At 41.7% G+C, this 17,500-nt stretch overlaps 1 protein-coding gene across 16 annotated transcripts in view; it reads right to left on the reverse strand.

The window, feature by feature from the left end:
- Nucleotides 1-17,500, reverse strand: part of LOC110985759 (uncharacterized) — an 88,539-nt gene that overhangs the window by 45,537 nt on the left and 25,502 nt on the right. For all 16 annotated transcript variants that reach the window (XM_022247047.2, XM_022247044.2, XM_087130167.1 and 13 more), the window contains 2 exons: nucleotides 9,915-10,057; nucleotides 6,588-6,818 (listed from right to left, as the gene is read on the reverse strand). In XM_022247047.2, coding sequence (XP_022102739.1) covers nucleotides 6,588-6,818; nucleotides 9,915-10,057 — 374 coding nt within the window. The remainder of the gene's footprint in view (nucleotides 1-6,587; nucleotides 6,819-9,914; nucleotides 10,058-17,500) is intronic.

Raw genomic sequence — 17,500 nt, forward strand, 5'->3', positions numbered from 1 at the left:
GCCCATGAATAAATAAAGATGGCTACGATTTTAGAGCACTGGAGCATTATCCAGACTGCACGGCTGTCTCTCTCTCCGTCCCTCTCTCTAGGGGTCTGCCATCCATTTTGACGAGACAGCACCGGGGATTTCCCACAACGGCTGCCTGTGTATAGTTTGGCAAAGCAAATCTAGGGCAAATTGAGGCTGTAAATGCTTAAACCAAGAAATTCAAATGTCAAACATTTAAGTATTGGAAGGACTTCAAACAAAAATTTAATTTCTCCATCAACTGAATTCAGTAGTTACATGTACACACATGTATAAATATTAAACTTTCAGATTGAAATCTTAAGACTTTTAGCTGTTTCTCATCTGCTTGTATGTAATCCTTGAACCAGCACGTACATGTACAATGTTTTTTCTTCTTTCTTTGTCAAACTTGCAATACTGGTAGTTTGCGTCCCATATACTTTACATGCACCATGTACCGCTACATGTACTTGTACATGTCCTAATATTCACAAGGCAAGTACATGTACATGTACAACGAAATTTTGATGTAACTGGAGTAAGAAAAGCCTTATAATGTCATCAAACTTCCATGGCGAGTAGTTTAGATGCCACTTTAAATTTGGTTGAGCCAACAACCTCTCAAGTTCGATTCAGTGCCAATTAAACTGTCAAGCTATCCACATAAATACATTTTCAATTGGAACTGCTCAAGAAGCCAATAACCTCTTCTGCAGGTACCCCTAGGATGTCCAGCTTTGGACATACATGTACATGTTTGGAAAGTACATGTACTATCAAGGTGGCTTTGGGGATACTAAACAAGGAGAACATGTTGACAACGGGTCATGTCTGTAAATTATTCCTGCAGGTGGAAAACACATGCAAACAGTGCATAAAAAGACCCCGTGTTCAAAAGACAGAAATGATATGGAGTGGATGCTGTATACCAAGCACTCTGTGAAGTCTGACCCACCTGACAGACTGTATTTAACAGGGATGTCTGTCAGGTGCTTGTTTAGAACCTGAAAGTAAAGTGTGACGGGCCTCAGTATACATACATGTAGACCTTGCTAAGGCCTGAAATTAGCGGGTAGTGCAACATTTTACATGAAAGAGGCCAGTACCAGGCTTCTGCCTGAAAACTGGCATCCTTGCTTTTAGTGGATGGGAAACAGGAATTGTTTATGGAACAAATCAACTTGCAATTCACTAAAAACACAGTTTTCATGAATCTTTCTCATTCTGGAGGAACATTAATGCCTTTGGACCAAATGCCAAAAGAACAGTGCACAAAAACTGTGCATTCAAAAGCTCATCTTGTCAAAAATGAGACCAAAAAACCAAAAAAAAACAATTACAACAAGACAAGAATTTGCTGATAACTCCATCTGAGTGGAATGCCACAAGCGCTCCATCAAGATTTGATTAAAGAACCGACTGATACTTCCATCCAGACACTGTCAATTGATCACCATCACGGCAAATATAAACAGAGAGAAGGAAAAAAAAAACTCAATGTCCGTTTCCCATTTTTTTTTCTTCCTTCCGCCTTTCAGGAACTACGGCAGTCCTCGGCTGAGACCCCGGCTCATCTTGAAGCTCCCCCTGCCGTCCTAGCACAAACACCACTACGGATTATGGTGCTAAGACAAACAGGAACGCCACACTTGTAATGGATTGTCTCAACACCTCCAGGCAAACGTCAGTTCTGCTTGGCGGCCTCGTTAGGGGAAGCGTGTGACCAGGAATGAGTAAACATGGTGGCAGATGTTAAAGGCAAAACATACCATCCAAGTTGAATAGCAACCTCAAAACTCAAAAAATTATAAAAACAGTATATATGTACATGTTGTCTGAAGGTTCAGTCAGGTTCCAGCATGTCCATTATAATACACTGTACATTGTATGTTCCAAAGAGATGTGACGTAACATGCAGATCTCAACCTCAAAACTAAAAAAATTCTAATTCAGATATTATACATGTTATCTGAAGGTTCAGTCAGGTTCCAACATGTCCAATGTAATACACTGTACATTGTATGTTCCAAAGAGATGTGACGTAACATGCAGATCTCATCAGCATTGTGCCATTTGAAATAAATACATGTACACTACCCATCTGATAATAGAGATTGACCTTCATGTGTTCCTAAGGTGTGAAGGCCTTACTGAGGAGGTAAATAAATTTCAACAGGTTTTTTTAAAATGTACTTGTACTTCACGGGTATGGACTCTTGAGCAAACAAATGACCAGTTTGTCTTCCACAGAACAGAGCGGGAAAGAAAGGGAGAAAAAAGTACTTCAAAATCAAGATTCCAATCAACAACCTCTGTGCACAATGTGTTTCCAAAACCCACTCACATCAACACAAAGTTCTGCCCTTTTCCACTCAGCCTTACCAAAATAAAAAACAACTGGTTACAATTCATGGCCAGTGAAAAAAAGAAATTGTCCAGGGCATGGCAAATAGGTGATCACATTTCCTCAAGCATTTGAAGTTCAGTGACAGTGAAGTTAAACTGCTCTATTACAAGTACACTGCACTTCTCCAGTTCTTCTTTTTTCTTTCAAACTTGCACTTTTTCCCCTCGAGGGGAAAACTAAGCACAGCAGTAGTTGTGCTAAAGACTGATGTGGCACAGGATCATGTAGCTGGGGGGGTGGGAATCAGGGTGGAAGAATATCCTTGCCCAAGACTTTAAAAGACACAGTAACAATTCTTGGTTGCATAGTTTCCATGGAAGGCACAAAAGGAAAATCGATGCGTCCCAGCTGGGCAGTATTCAATGAAACCGTCTTGAGAATTGAGTCATGGCTCTGGGGTGCTGAGTGCTTAGAGGGAGGTGGAGAGGGAGTATTCATTACCTGACAACAAGGATGCTTGGTAACGGACTCGGAGGGTGACAGTTAAACACGGATAAATGTGATCCCAGACCACTTGAGTTTTTTCCACCGAACCTGGTCAGCAAAGATGGCTCAACTGCTCACTGCTACAATTTGACAGGCTTTTCAAGATCTGTCATTGGCATAAAAGTCATTTTCATTATCAATATCAAATCTCCTCACGGCAGGAATACTGGTACAAGTTCAAGGGTCATTTGCGACGAGGGTATACAAAATACCAGTGTTGTACATGTGCTGCAGTCGAGTACCAAGGTTCTCTGCCAAAGACTGAACAAGATGGGTAAGAGGGAATAAAGCTGGAGTGCATACATGTAGGCATTTGATGGAAAATGCACAAAGGTAAGATTACAAATTAAATGTAAGACTTCACACACTCCCAGTCTTGTGAAATATACGTTTTTATGGAGAAAAGTATTCAGAAACTACTCAGCCAAGTATCGGTACCTTTCAAGTGCTTTTGTCCTAAAAACTTAATTTGTATTGAATAGCGATGGTCTGAAATCGCCATTTTTTTCTTCTAATCTGACATGTACGGTACCTTTGTGCACTTATCCGGTACCGTCAAATGTACTAGTACATGTACTTCAGCTTCATTGCCTCCTAACTACCAGTTAAATATTTGGCAGAGAACTACTCAAGACTCTACTACAACTCTGCAAAATACTGTTTACACGTACATGTACTCCAATATTTCTGAATGCTGATTATGGAATTTGGGACCATGTACCATGTATCGGTCCATATACATGTAGGCCTACCACTGTTATTGGTACTTTGTCGAAAACACATCTGCACATTCATGTATTTGTACTGGTACATGTATGTACATGTTAACTCACAACAAATTCTCAAGCAAACGGTGGCTGAGCAAGGACCCAGCTGACCAGCATTTTAGTCAGGACTGCAACACAGTTCAACAGATCTTCATGGTAAAACAACAACCTCGACATGATGCAATTTACATGTAGATACCGGTACATGTACATGTACCATGCAACATGTGAGAACTCCTGGATCCAATAATACCATGCACAGCATTAAACAGCCCAGGGCTGTCGGTCAGATTTATGTACAGCTCCAGCAAAGGAATGTTTGACCAACTTAAGTCAGGAGGAATTGGATATTGTGATTTGACATGGGGGAGGTTGGGACGTGAGGAAGAGAAATAGGAGCACCAAGCAAGATAATCTTCAGAGAGAAGTCTGAAAACAAACGTAGAGTACAGGAAAAACAAACCGATGATGGGATCTGACACCTGAGTGTCAGGCAAGCACCTGGATCAAAAACACTGGCCCATCTGATCCGACTCTCAGAAAATGCAGCTGGGGCTTTGTAAGGAAAAGAAAAATAATCACAAGGGAATCGCAAAAATATCACAGTCTTCCATATAAAAGAAACTATTTGGAGCTACATGTTTATCAATATCATCAGGTAAGATTGTCATTTTGAACCCAGCCTAAAGTTTGATAACTGTTTTGGGCTATCAACATTGTTCTCATGAGCTTCCCTGATGCTGTTCTCCTCCCAGTGACAATTCCAATGCAAAATGGAAATACATACATGTACCGGTACACGTCACTCCTATTATTTTGGTTGGAAAAACATGATAACTTCCAAAAGTAATCCAATCTGGGTCACAATTCCAGATATATGGCAACATTCTGGGAAAGCGGGCCCCTGAATTTGTTATTCATTTCATTCCACAGATTTGATCTCACTGAATAATCCATGGTCCAAACCGCCAAATTGAGTCACTAATAACCACAGGATATACCAGTAGATTCTCATTTGTGCTGAAAACAAATACATGTAAAATGCGACACGACGGAAACCTTCAGAAACTGCTGGCCTTCTTTTACTCACTGTATGTCCATATTCATCAAGATGTCAAACTACCTTACCTGTACATGTAATAGTCTGATCAATGTCAAAAACAAAGAGCCCCGTGTGCTCTCAGCTAATGGGAACCAAATAAAAACAAGTTGAGCAAGAAAATACCCTGAAGGCTCATTTCGCGGAATTCGGCAGTTCTATCTGGGAAAGACTTGGACGCACTGCAACCATACTGCGGGGTTGGCCACGACACACTACATCCCGTTTGTAATCTTTTAAAAGCTACTTTGGTTATACTGAGATTTGGGGAAAGGGAGCGGGATTAATGGACGGACGCAAAGGAGAGAGCACCGAGGGTAGGGGAAGACGTGGCGTGATGTGGGGGTGCATGCTGCATGCATCAGCCTCAGTTCATGGAGGAATCAATCATGCAGAAATAAGGGGGAAAAAAGAGTGCTCAATCACAGTAGGGAATATGTGTAACTACCGGTGTTTAATGTGGCTGTGTGGTGTTGCTGCAGTCCAAAATAAAGTCTCTTCAAAACTAAAAGAAGAGTTTTTTGAAGTTATAGAAAATACTTCAGGTACTAAGGTTCAGGCAAGCAATCCCGTTCAGTACACTTCCAAGCATTTTCTGAACAGAGAGCCCCACCTTTAAAGGACCACATGATACATACAGTACGTCGTGTACGTCTGCCGTTATTAGTACAACATTGTGCACTGCTTTTCATTTGAGAAAGAAGTGATGAAGTGAACAGCATGGGATACATGTCATTAGAACATGTACCCTCGGGAGCCCACTAACCTTTTAACACAGGAATGTCATGCCACCTATATTGTACACTAACCAAATGAGAAACAAAGGCCACACATATCTTTGACTCTATCGCCATTTTTTCAAGGCACACATCTGATCTCTTTTTCAACAAAATGAACAAATTTCTCAACATTTCAGAGAAACTTTGACCAGCAGAGTTTTACATGTATACCTTAGGAAGGCTCTCATGTACCTTGTTCCATTCATTGATGTGAGAATTTCAAACAAACGTGTTTCAAGCACTTTAGTCTCACGTTCATAAGAGTACGCCACAGAGTCTTTGAATACCCAAAGGTAAAGCTCCCCTGAAACACTCTTATATCGTAAGCAACACATTCCTTGGTGCCACTGGAAAAGCGAGTGCATTCAAGAGGTTTCAAGTTAATTCCCCAAGACCAATGAAGAAGTCACTGCCATTTTGATTGAACTCGTCTTAGTAATTCAAGATGCATCACACATGTCAAAGGAATTCTAAAGTGTTGGTTTTTTTGGTATCCTGCGTGAAGCGATAGTTGTTCAGATCTAAAGAGAGCCATTTTTAACGGAGTCGCCATGTCTCCATGGACATCTTCTCATTAGTCCCGTTTTCCCGCTCCAAATCTGAAGTACTGGGTATTCTCTGGATGTAAACCAGGATGTGTACGGTACCTTGGAAATTCATATAGATCTAGGACTGTTTGTTGGAAAGTTTCAGTTCCCTTTCATGGATGTGAAGTTGGAATCTGGCAAAGTTTTGGGTATCAGGATGAAGACAACCGATGTCGGTCCTCACCATTTTTGGTACAGTATCGGAGATCAGAATACCTATCACAGTCTTACATGTATTGTACCAGTACATGTACTTGGCAAACCTTGTTACGGCCTGAAATTAGTCCAACATTTTGGCCAAACATTTTAAAAAGCCTGAAATCAGGCTTTTGCCCAGAAAATAGCATTTCTGATGTACATGTAGGATACACAATATACATTTACATAGCTTTTATCAACTAGCATCATGTACATTGCAGAGTAACATATTGGTGTTTTTTGTTTTTTTACCTTGTTGGGCTAGGTTCTTCTTGAAGGCTCTCCTCGCTCTCGCTGCCCAGGCGGGATCGGCCCATGCGTGGGCGGTTCTGGGCTGGCATGGATTCACACCGGGTGCGCCAGGAGGGGCCCAGGGTGGCCACCTGCCGGCGGGAAGAGCCTGGTTTGGCCTCCGAGGTGTTACCGCTGCTCTGGCTGCGGGGTCGCATCTCCTCCTCCTGCTGGCTGATGGAGCGCATCGCGCTGCAGAGAACAAGGACACAGATGTACATGTACATTACCATGCATGTACATGTACCTTCATGTTCTTCTTATGTGCTAGAAATGATCAATGAATTCAATTAAATTTCGAACTGCCTTTTGTCAGTTACATAGTCAAGTCCATCACAAGTCAACCAGTCTTCACGAAAGTGAGAGGCTATCTTATTGAATTGCAATGAAAGCCTTTCTTCGTCACTAGTCATCCTGTTACAGGGTACTTCGTAATTAATATTCATGACTAGTCTTGTGAAAGGACTTGTGACTGGAGTTGATTACAACACCAACTTTTGTTGAAGGGGAGATGTGGTGTTGCGGCTAGTGTCTGTGACTTGTGATCTTAGGGCCCAGGGTTCAAATCCAGCTGCTGTGTGGCCATGAACTGTGTCCTTGGGCAAACTACTCTACCCTCATTTGCCTTTCTCCACCAAAGAGTACTGTACAAATGAGCACTGGCATTTACCGGGGAGCAGCTTGAGATGGACTGACATCCCATCCAAGAGGACTAGAAATGTTCCCATCCTGTCATGCTTGGGAAACCAAAGATCTATACATGTCAATACTACGCTCCTGGCAGCCATCAATGACATTTTGTTCAGCCATGAATTTTTGTTTTATTGAGATGAGAAAGGTTTCTGCCTGGGACCAAATCAGAACATTCGCACAAACAGGTGGCTGTCACACAGCAAAGACAATCTCTTCACTGATATTATACACAAATCACTCGGAGTAGACTTCATTGCTTCATTGCTTATGGTTCGCTACAGCGAGAAGTGGCCAACGAGAAATACGGCGACGCGACACACAAAAGGACCTCTTTCTGGCAGCCAGGCTTTTTCGATCGGATAAAACCGCGCAGGGGTTTGGCAAGTCCCCCAGGACCTGACTAAGGCTGAAAGACACAGCATGATTATGCTCCCAAGGAGAAAAAAAAGGAAAAACAGAGCACTGCTCGTGTCCGCAGGGACCCCTTGTAAAAAGATTTTTCAATCACAATAAAAGCAGGGCTGTCGTTTGCTGAAAAGGCAGTGGAGTAGGAGAAGGGGAAACACATAACAGCACACACAAGATCGAGGTTGAGGTGTGTTCATCGTGTGTGTTGGCATTCAATCATTCTTGCTACCTGTACATGTGTGTACAGCGTAGGTTTCACTTTTACATGTATATGGATTTCCATCGCATGTCCCCCCCCATGAAAAATCCCTCAGGAAATGTTGCCTACACTGAAGTGCTCTTGTCTAATACAACTGTGAAAAAAATACAACATGCAGGAGTGCATTTTTTTAATGTAAAAAGCCGTGTACTAATATATGGCTTTGGCTGAACATGACACGTCTAAGAAAGCCACTGGAGGCTACAACCAACTTAAGATAGACACCTGTGTTACTGCTAGCCACAGCCACTTGATTTGAACAGCCACACGTGTATTGGAATGTGCAGAAAGTCAACAGAACTATTCTTTACCTGTGTGGCCCAAGTACATACATGTACATACATGTATGTACCTGTACATGTATGCCTTGTGCATTACGTACATGTACATGTAGATTAGACTGACCATCCAATGTTTTTGACATTTTCTCTTAGAAATTCCACCAGGTTTTACTCACACGCCCGAAAATGAAATTTCTCCAACTATTTCCTCAAAGTCTCCTTGGGTATTCTCTGAGACCTGTTTCTTTGAGAAAGTGATCAAAAGGGACTCTTGAGGATATCTGGCAGACTGAGAGAAATAAATGAAATGGCATCTGAAGATCTCAGTGCAGTGGTTTTGCTACGGTCTTTGTACATGTATATGTGTGTATATACATGTACATGTAGCAGCAGTCTGGATGTGTTTCAACAGGTTAACTGCTGACTACGAGTATATTGGTAGTCACAGGTGTACCGGATTCTGCCAAGCTTCGAGTTTACTCATAGGAAATGAAAGGCTTTTGTATTGTAAAGAACTGGCATCACTGGAAGCACAACTATTATGCTGCTGGCAGTGGTGAAGGTGTACTTCATGAAATGATCATGTTCAAATAGACACCTGAAAAATATCTATTAACCATAACCGCTAAGCATATTGTTTGGCTTACAGTACTCAGTACTACAAAATACTAAGAAGTAGTCTGAGCTAAATGACCTAGCGCTACAAATTACTACTGCTAGGTTACTTCCATTGTTACTAGTACAGAGAACAATAAAGCCATGCATTCATAGTGCCACAGTACTGTATGGTACATTGTCTTATCTATTGTATCTTATGGCTTCACAGAACAATAAGGTCATGTCCTCTTACATGTACAAGCGACAGTGCTGAGTACTACATTTTACTACAAGTAGTAATTTGTAGTACTACGTAGGGTTAGGGTTAAATACGCGCAAATTATAAGCAGCAGTCAACGTATTAACCACTTGCCGCCAGGGACTTTGGTTTTGGGCACCACGTGTTTATACGCGTTCCAGGGTCTCCGAAATCGGACAAAGCGAGCATGGCCTTGTAACAAAAGACCGGACTCAGAGCAAGAAACCAGGCTGCTGGGCATTACCAACATTTTTTCACTCTCAAGAATGGAGATAATCCAGCCTTGTTTCGAAACAGTATACCACGGTTTGGGGCATTTAGTGCGAGCGGATTACCACCAGGGACAAAAGCACTCCACCACCGTAGCGATGAGCCACACAGCACCGCTGCATGCTAATCTGGCCCCTATTGAAAAGAGGTCAGCAGCGCACTGTGCCAGGTTCGTGAACAAACGAAAGTTATATAACATTGCACAATCTGGGCTCTTTTCACAAGGCAGCAGACCTGGCTGAAATACCCAAGCGTATAGCCAATAGATGTTGTCTGTCAGATTAGAGTAGCCACCAGACAGTAATTTGTGTGGGTGTAAACGTCCATTAACCCTAACAGTCCCAAATTCTCTGATTTAAATATGATTTTACATCCACCCTAGGGGGTTAGGGTTACTTGAAATGATGAATTTTTGAAGAATTTTGAACACGGAAAATCTTGAAAAAGTCCCGATGTGCACTGCATTTTTCAAACCACCCGGCAGCAAGTGGTTCTAAAATGACGTCACACAGCACACTTACTTCAAGGAGGCCTCATGGATGTTCTGTGCTATCACGGTGTCCTCCACCTGCATCCAAATTTCTCCGGTACCCGTCACTGACTGCCGCCCGACCTCCATGAAGAAGAAGCAATCCGAGTGACCGCATCTCCTGATGGCTGAAAGCTGGGGAGAGGTTGCAAACAAAACAAATCAGGCCAATACTTTGTCTGGGGGATTCAATGACACAAACACAAGTGGACGAGTATGAATTCATGAGAAAATTCTGGTGCTGTGGTCAGGAAATGGTCAATTCAAATCCAACTGTTTTTCCAGAGCAAAAAACTTCGTTATTTCTGTCATTTTAAAAAAGCCTTGAACCTCTACATGTACACGTATGCCAATCAACTTTCTAAAAGATTTGGGTGTAGGGTCTGCCCAGTCGTACGCAAAGAAAATCAATGCTGTCGAAAAATTGTGCATTGGGGCATTTTACTTTTATCAACTGTGGTGTAAATCTTTGTTTTCCCTTTTTCATGAATCGACACCATGTACATTTCTGTGTGCAAAAAAACGTACATGTACATGTACACATACCTATAAAAATGTACAGCAGTTGTGAACAGCCACATGGATAAATTTTCGTCTCACCTTATGCTTCAGCAATTGAGCTAAAGCACGTGCATTCAATTCCTAAGGGCTAACTTTTCATTCTCCGTGCAGAGAAACTCCTTTCATAGGGTAGAACATTACGGAATTGTTGACTGCTGTGATGTAGGATATGATGTTTTGGGGACCTAGCCCGGGGGGGAGGGGGACAGGGTGAAGCCAAGGGCGTTAAACATAGCAGAGGGTGTTTAAAATGTCATATTCCACATCACAGCAGGCAACACTTGTTTTGTCATATTAAATGTACAGTACTGTACAGTACCGGTACATGTACATGTATCTCTGTCTTGATGTTTTTAACTTTTTTTCTCAGGGACATTAAGGGCGACAAAGGAATTGTTGAACATCAGTGGTTAGCAGCATCTGCATTTTCCTGTGCACCAGAGGGGGATGTGTGTGCACATGATATCCTACAGTGCAACGCTGGCTGATGCGATGTCTGACGCTGAGTGTGACAAGCAGTTACTTGTACGGTACATGTACACTGCCCATTCAGGTGATCATTCAGGACCAATGACAACACAGTATTCAAGACAGAGGTACGACAAATCCAACTGTCACATTGGTAAATGAAAATGAACTATCTGGTCAGAGAAAACATGTGAAGAAAATTTCACTTTCCCAGTTTAACTTTCCATTGCAATGTCCTGTACTTTGTAATATGCACACATACAGTAAGCTGGTGCAATAGCCAGCTTGTCTGTCGACTTAAGCTTGATTTTGGAATAGTTTGCCAGGAACAGAGGTACTATACATGTAGTACATGTACCGTCTAGGCTTACTCTCCCCAAAACTAGGCTGTCTTCTGCTGGCGAGAGGATGTTTTCTGTGGCAGGTCCCCGTCTCTGGAACCAGCTTGAAGTTCAACTTAGAGAGTCTAGGAATGTGGAGAGTTTTAAGACCGGGCCGAAGATGCACCTTTTTACACAAATATTTTTAGTTTGTTAGTATTGATTTTAACTATGGTACATGTAGGTTTTATTTATTTCTTATTTATTTATTCATTCATTTAGTTATGTATTTCTTTATTTATACTTATACTTATACTGATGCACAGCGCCTGGGAGCAGCTTGATGGATTGGGCACTTTATAAATGTCAATTATTATTATTATTATTAAGACACATTTATTTTCAGCAGAGCGACTCCACTTTGATCTGCTATCATCCCATCAAGCAAACAGACAGCATAACTAAGGCACAGCATTGCTACTTGACCCTCTAGGGAGAATCCAAACGATAAGCTCTGCTGTTGCAATAGCCCTTTATTGGCATTCGGGGGGAGGGGGAGGCAATCCTGTCGAGTATCCGTTACAGTGGCCACAGAAAGGAATTAATCTAGAATTCAGCAATGCCCAATGCCCAGGTACACGTACACTGTGCACAACCCCACACAGACACATGTGGCTCATTTTCCCTTACACTGCGGCAGAGGTGTGATTTTTCTAACGTACACACTTCCTGTTTTCCTTGATTGGAGCTTCGGGACATCCTAAGTCTTTTTCCTTTTCAGGAGGTGGGGAGGTTTGAGGGTTAGATGTTGAAGGGTTTCTCCTCCCCCCCCTCCTCGAGGTTCCATCACGTCTCTTTTTTTAATCAACATTGCTAATGCTCGCGACACCCACAGGGAAATCGAGAGCCAATCCAATAACAAAATAAAAGCCTTCAGTTTGCCTGTCTCACGTACTGCCAATAAACAGGGTGGATTCCACAAAATCAATATTTACCGGGGTCAAAGGTTACTCAGCCAACTCAACAGTCACCTACTGAAAACCCTTTAGAAAAATACGAGAGGGTTAATTAAATAAGTCAGTTCTCGCTCCCCGTTTTCCTCTGAAAGAGAAAAACTAAATAAAATGCCTACCAAATGGCATTTCAGGGTAGGGATGCATTTACTTCAATCCCCATTCCATTAACAGGGAACCTTGAAAAAGAAAGCAAATGGTTGGAGGCCACGCAGAGCCAGAACTCACTTCCTATCGCAAGGGGCAACTAATTTTAGCAATTTCAATGGGTATTATTTGTTAATAAATCTACTCTTATGTTTTCCAATCATGCCCAGCATCGACATGGCAGCTGCAACTACATGTAAGTTTGTCTTTCGCTGATAAGGCCTCGTGTGTGCATACAGGATATTGCTGTCAGTGTACAAAGAAAGGAATAAAGAAAGGACACATCTTTACAACTAATAAATTCAAAGCATCTATCTACATGCACATGTATAGTATAAAGGTACACCTGGGCACAAGTTCGACTGGAAAGCACTTGTTGACCGCAGGTCCATTTTCCCCGGTAACCTGTGCACAAAATTTATCCTGGGTACCAGGCCAAATCTACCAGTTGTTGAATAATAGTCCTCAATTGAACTTGCGCTTTGTTTGTGTTGTAGCATGTCCCCCCCCAAAAAAAAAAATCTGGGTTACAAAATATATGCAAATATGCATTCACGTAGACATTCATGTGCAGTATGTACCGAATATGTGTGACATTTAAAAAATGGCTTGCAGTACACGCAAGAAAGCTGCACAAATACCTTGCCAACGCAATGGGAAACTGCACTTGTATAACGGTACCACTAACACAGCGGAAACTGTTCCTTCCCACTCACCAACCTTGCCAACAATATTAAGAAAGCTACCTAAATGCTAAAATGTGCCCAGAATGTAAAAAAGTTGCCCTCTCCTGTTCCATTTTTTTTATTGAACAAGAAAATTATCGATCATTTCTCCCATCGCTAAAACATATAAAAGAACCTTGAAGAGAAGCCTGAGGGTAATATGACCGTGTTTGTCACATCTGCCTTGCACTCTGTTACCACGGTTACACATAAGCTGCAGACAAGGAAGACATGTACATGTACCAAAACTGAGAAAAAAATATCGACTACTCTCATAAATAAAGTGTGCCGGGCAAAATACATTTGTCGTTCCGTTCACGCGCGAGCCTTTCAACTTTTACATGCACATGTGTAATTCTTCAGCTTCCAAGCCAAGTTCCTGGAAATCTGAAATTTAACACCCAGAGGAACTTTTTGAGGTTTTTGGTTGAAGGGGTATGGGTATTGCTGAGTTAGACAGCAACATGATTTAATACATTCTGACAGCTTTTTTATCCGATGTACACATACACGTACATGTATACCTATAAGCACATATGTAGATCTTCAACAAATTTGTGTTGAGCCTGAAAAATTGGGAAAACATCTCCTCAATCCAAGTTCACTCCGCTGGGATTCCTACTTAACTCTGAGACCAACGTCACAAACTGTCCGCCGAAATGTCAGGGCATTTTATTCCATTCTTGCTTTTTTTTTCTGAGAATTACAAAACGACAGACAATCTCAAATATGCGCCTTATCTCATTCTGGCACGATTTCATTTAGCCCTCTGGATGAAATCTGTCAAAATCCTGACATCTCACGAGATGTTTTCTTTTCCCCTTTTTTGAAGATCCCTCGCGGATACTGGAGCACCTGTTTGGCGAATTAAACTGTCACCTTCAACAAGTTAATGTCGAACTCCTGAAGACAGCATTAATGGATTGCTCCAGACAGTGCAATAAAAGCAAAGTACGTATATCTCCTGCATTTCAAACTGAGCACAATTTCACAGAGTTGTCAAGCAGAATAATTTTACCAGTTTATCAGCCGGTTAAAAAAACACACATACAAGAAACTGGCCGAGATCCAGTTTATAAAACAATAGACTCTTCATTTTTTGGCTGGTGACCTACCAGGTATTTTCATCACAGACAAACGTGTCCGTGCTCGGTGAAAAATTCCAGTGCTTAGCTGGTTTGGAAACAGATCTCTTCTTCATCTCCATCTCGAGTCTCATTTACAATGTGCATGTACAAATTGATCATCCTACTGACATTTCTGTTGTTTGCTAGTACATGACATGTACTGCCCTACCATCCAACATGGGATGCAAGCACCTACTGATCTCTCAGTCTTGGTTGGCAATGTTTGGATTCTGCGCGTACCTCAGAGTCCACATTTTCCCAATATTCATTAAAGACAGAGTTTCATTCAGTATTCATAGTACATGTATTTATTATTTGGCATTTATTATTAGCTGCATGAGACCGAACACTTATGAATTATTCTTTTTGCACTGATCGCCAGCCGTAATCTGTGAATTACTGGCCGGCAGAAACAATGGCTGCGATGTAGAAAGACAATGGCACATTGAGGATTTGCACAGTATGAGCTCATCGTATGCCTGGAAGAAGGGCATTCAGGCAAAATGTGCAAACAGTTGGCTTTATCACGCCCGGGTTTTTTTTTCGGCCATTTTGATGGGCAGCAAAGTGGTCTTCAGTTGCTTTTCATAAAGATGAAAGTCCATCAAAGGACGAGACTTGTATAAGAGGACGGCAAACTAAACTGAAGAAAAATGTTAAGGAGACAGGTTAAGTCTGGGGAATTTCAAATTTCCAACAAATTGGAATGCTTTCCGTGAGGCAAGGACTTGAAATGCATGTACATCCATTAATCTTTCTCATTTCACTTTGATGTGTCCAGGATATCTCTGTAGAGACTGTCGACGATGGTTGGCCAAACTGAAAACAAATGCAGGAGGAGAGATGGTACGTGTGAGACCAAGTGAACAAATTGTTTCTTACACTGTTTTCTTCTAAGGCTAGGGTGGCTTTTTATAACAGATGTACGACAGCTAAAATTGTTCATGCTAATAAAAGACAGAAGACTATTAAAGGAGAGTGCATAGCCTTCAAATGAAATTATCCCCACTGACAAGAAGATCTTTATTTTCTGGGGGGAGGAAAATTACCAGAAGATTCCTGACTGTTCCAGTTAAAAGGAGCTGATCAGTCCTGTCACAATGAGTCTGCTGTACATGTCATTGCACTGTTTACCATTTTCTCATAAAGTGATCCCTTTAGCTGAAATCAGAATTAATCTTAACTCACAAATGCAGGCTGCCAATTTCTATCAATGTGATTTCCCTAAAGGCAAAAAAAGGAGAAAAAAACCAGATCCTGAAATCAGTAAACGTGGCATTCTGCAAAAAAATAAATAGAAAATGCACAGAAAGCAGTCAAATGTCACACTGTTGTGAGTGTTGTCAGAAGTTCACACACTCGTATTTCATACGATCCTTGTACACTTACTCCGTAACTTTACGCCCATTTCGTGTAAAAAAAAAGGGTATTGGGTGTCTGCCAAGGGTTCTTAAACAACAACGCAACACGACAGGGTGAACGGCCAATGGGACTGTTGTCTCCGGCAACTTCTGATCAAAAAGATATTTCAATACTTAGGCCAAATCAACACACACGTGGAGATTAGATATCAACTTCTTTTCCAAAGCCTCACGGCTGGAATTTCACAATTTCCATGCCATTGGTCTGGGCACCTCTACTTATTCTATTTGGGGGGCTTCAATTCTGAATGTAGAGCACAGATTCAAAGGGAAACCCCCTCAAGATATTTTTTTTGCCTTCCTAATAAATGTTTTTGGGAGACTCATCTCTTCACTTCGTATCATATTAACCTCAGGGGAAAAAGCAGACAAACCTTAGCATGCCAAGAAGGTACAAGTAAGTAGGACAAGTAACGCGGCCCACTCGAAAAGTGACCAAATGCATTTTTAGATCTTTCCTGAACTTGTCTGTATTTTGTTTTCTGCTTCTGGCTTCCATTATTTTTACCTCTGTTTTTCCTCTCTGGACATGATAACTGATCAGTTACAATTACATGTAGGCACTTTCTGCCAGGAATCCTCCAGACAAAACAAAATCTTCGACAGTGCACTTTGGTGGAAGACTGACCTAAAAATCCAGAGAAATCAAACGTCAAGCAACTGCTCTGCCAAACAACTTCCGTGCTAGCTTTGCTCAGCGTATTCTTGTACACAATACATAAAAAACTGTCTTTCTTCTGAAGAGACCTGGCCAAAAGTTTACTGCATGAACAGGTAGCAAGTCAGAACTTGTCATGGAATTTCACCATTTACAAAAAAAAAATTTACACATACATGTAGGCACTAATGAAGGGCTTAGAAGCTTAGTTTTATGGGCAAACCCACCTACACACCATACATACATGTACATACGGTACATGTAGTTAGTACCCGTTTACTGAACAATTTACATGTAAGTTGTTGTTAAATGGAAATTTCAAAGAGATCTCAAGATACAGCACCGGTAGGTCAGAATAGACAATTGCCACTTGTGCATGGGCTCTGAATCATATGAAGCAAGATGTGAGACAGAGAGAACCCCCCCTGCTTTGTGTTGGTCATTGTTTCACTAGAATCTGAGGAATTCTTTTCAGACATCTAGGGGGGGACGTGTTAGGTAACAATAGTCTAGATTGTGTATAACTAGCACGTGGGGGGTACCCCTCGGTCTCATCTGTTGCTGGATATACTCTGAATTTTTGGACCTGATTTTCTCAAAACCCGAACAATGGATATGTACGTGTAAATGTGACTTTTTTGCTGCTTCTACACATAAAATCTTTCTGAGTAAGTTTTGCTCATATAACTGACCACATTACTGTACATTCATACGTTTGGGATTTTTTCTTTTGCAGGGGTCAACGCCATTTATGTGTAAAACTCGCAAAGGTCCTTTCCCTGACAACACTGGCATCTGTAAATAAAGTTCCTTTAAGTTACACATCGCCTGGCAAAATGGGACAGTGGGACACTTCACCGCCCTAGCCCCCGTCCGTGCATGTTTACAAAATTCCCGGCGGAGATTGTGTTTGCACTCTTTGAAGCTGTTGCAATCAGGGCGGCCGCATGCCCCCGCATCAAAATATTCTCTTAACGGCCGTTGGATCAAATTTGAACTTTTTGAGTCTCGCCCATGCTCCAGGTACCGAGGGGAAAGGAAGGGGGGGTAGGCATTTAAAAGGCTAATGAGAAAGAAACAAGATGTTAGGAGAATCCAGGGTAGTCCAGATCTCACATCCCTGGCAACAGTCATCAGT

Source organism: Acanthaster planci, linkage group LG02 (assembly GCF_054643075.1).
Source record: "Acanthaster planci isolate LZ-2023a linkage group LG02, COTS_SCS, whole genome shotgun sequence".
Taxonomy (NCBI): domain Eukaryota; kingdom Metazoa; phylum Echinodermata; class Asteroidea; order Valvatida; family Acanthasteridae; genus Acanthaster; species Acanthaster planci.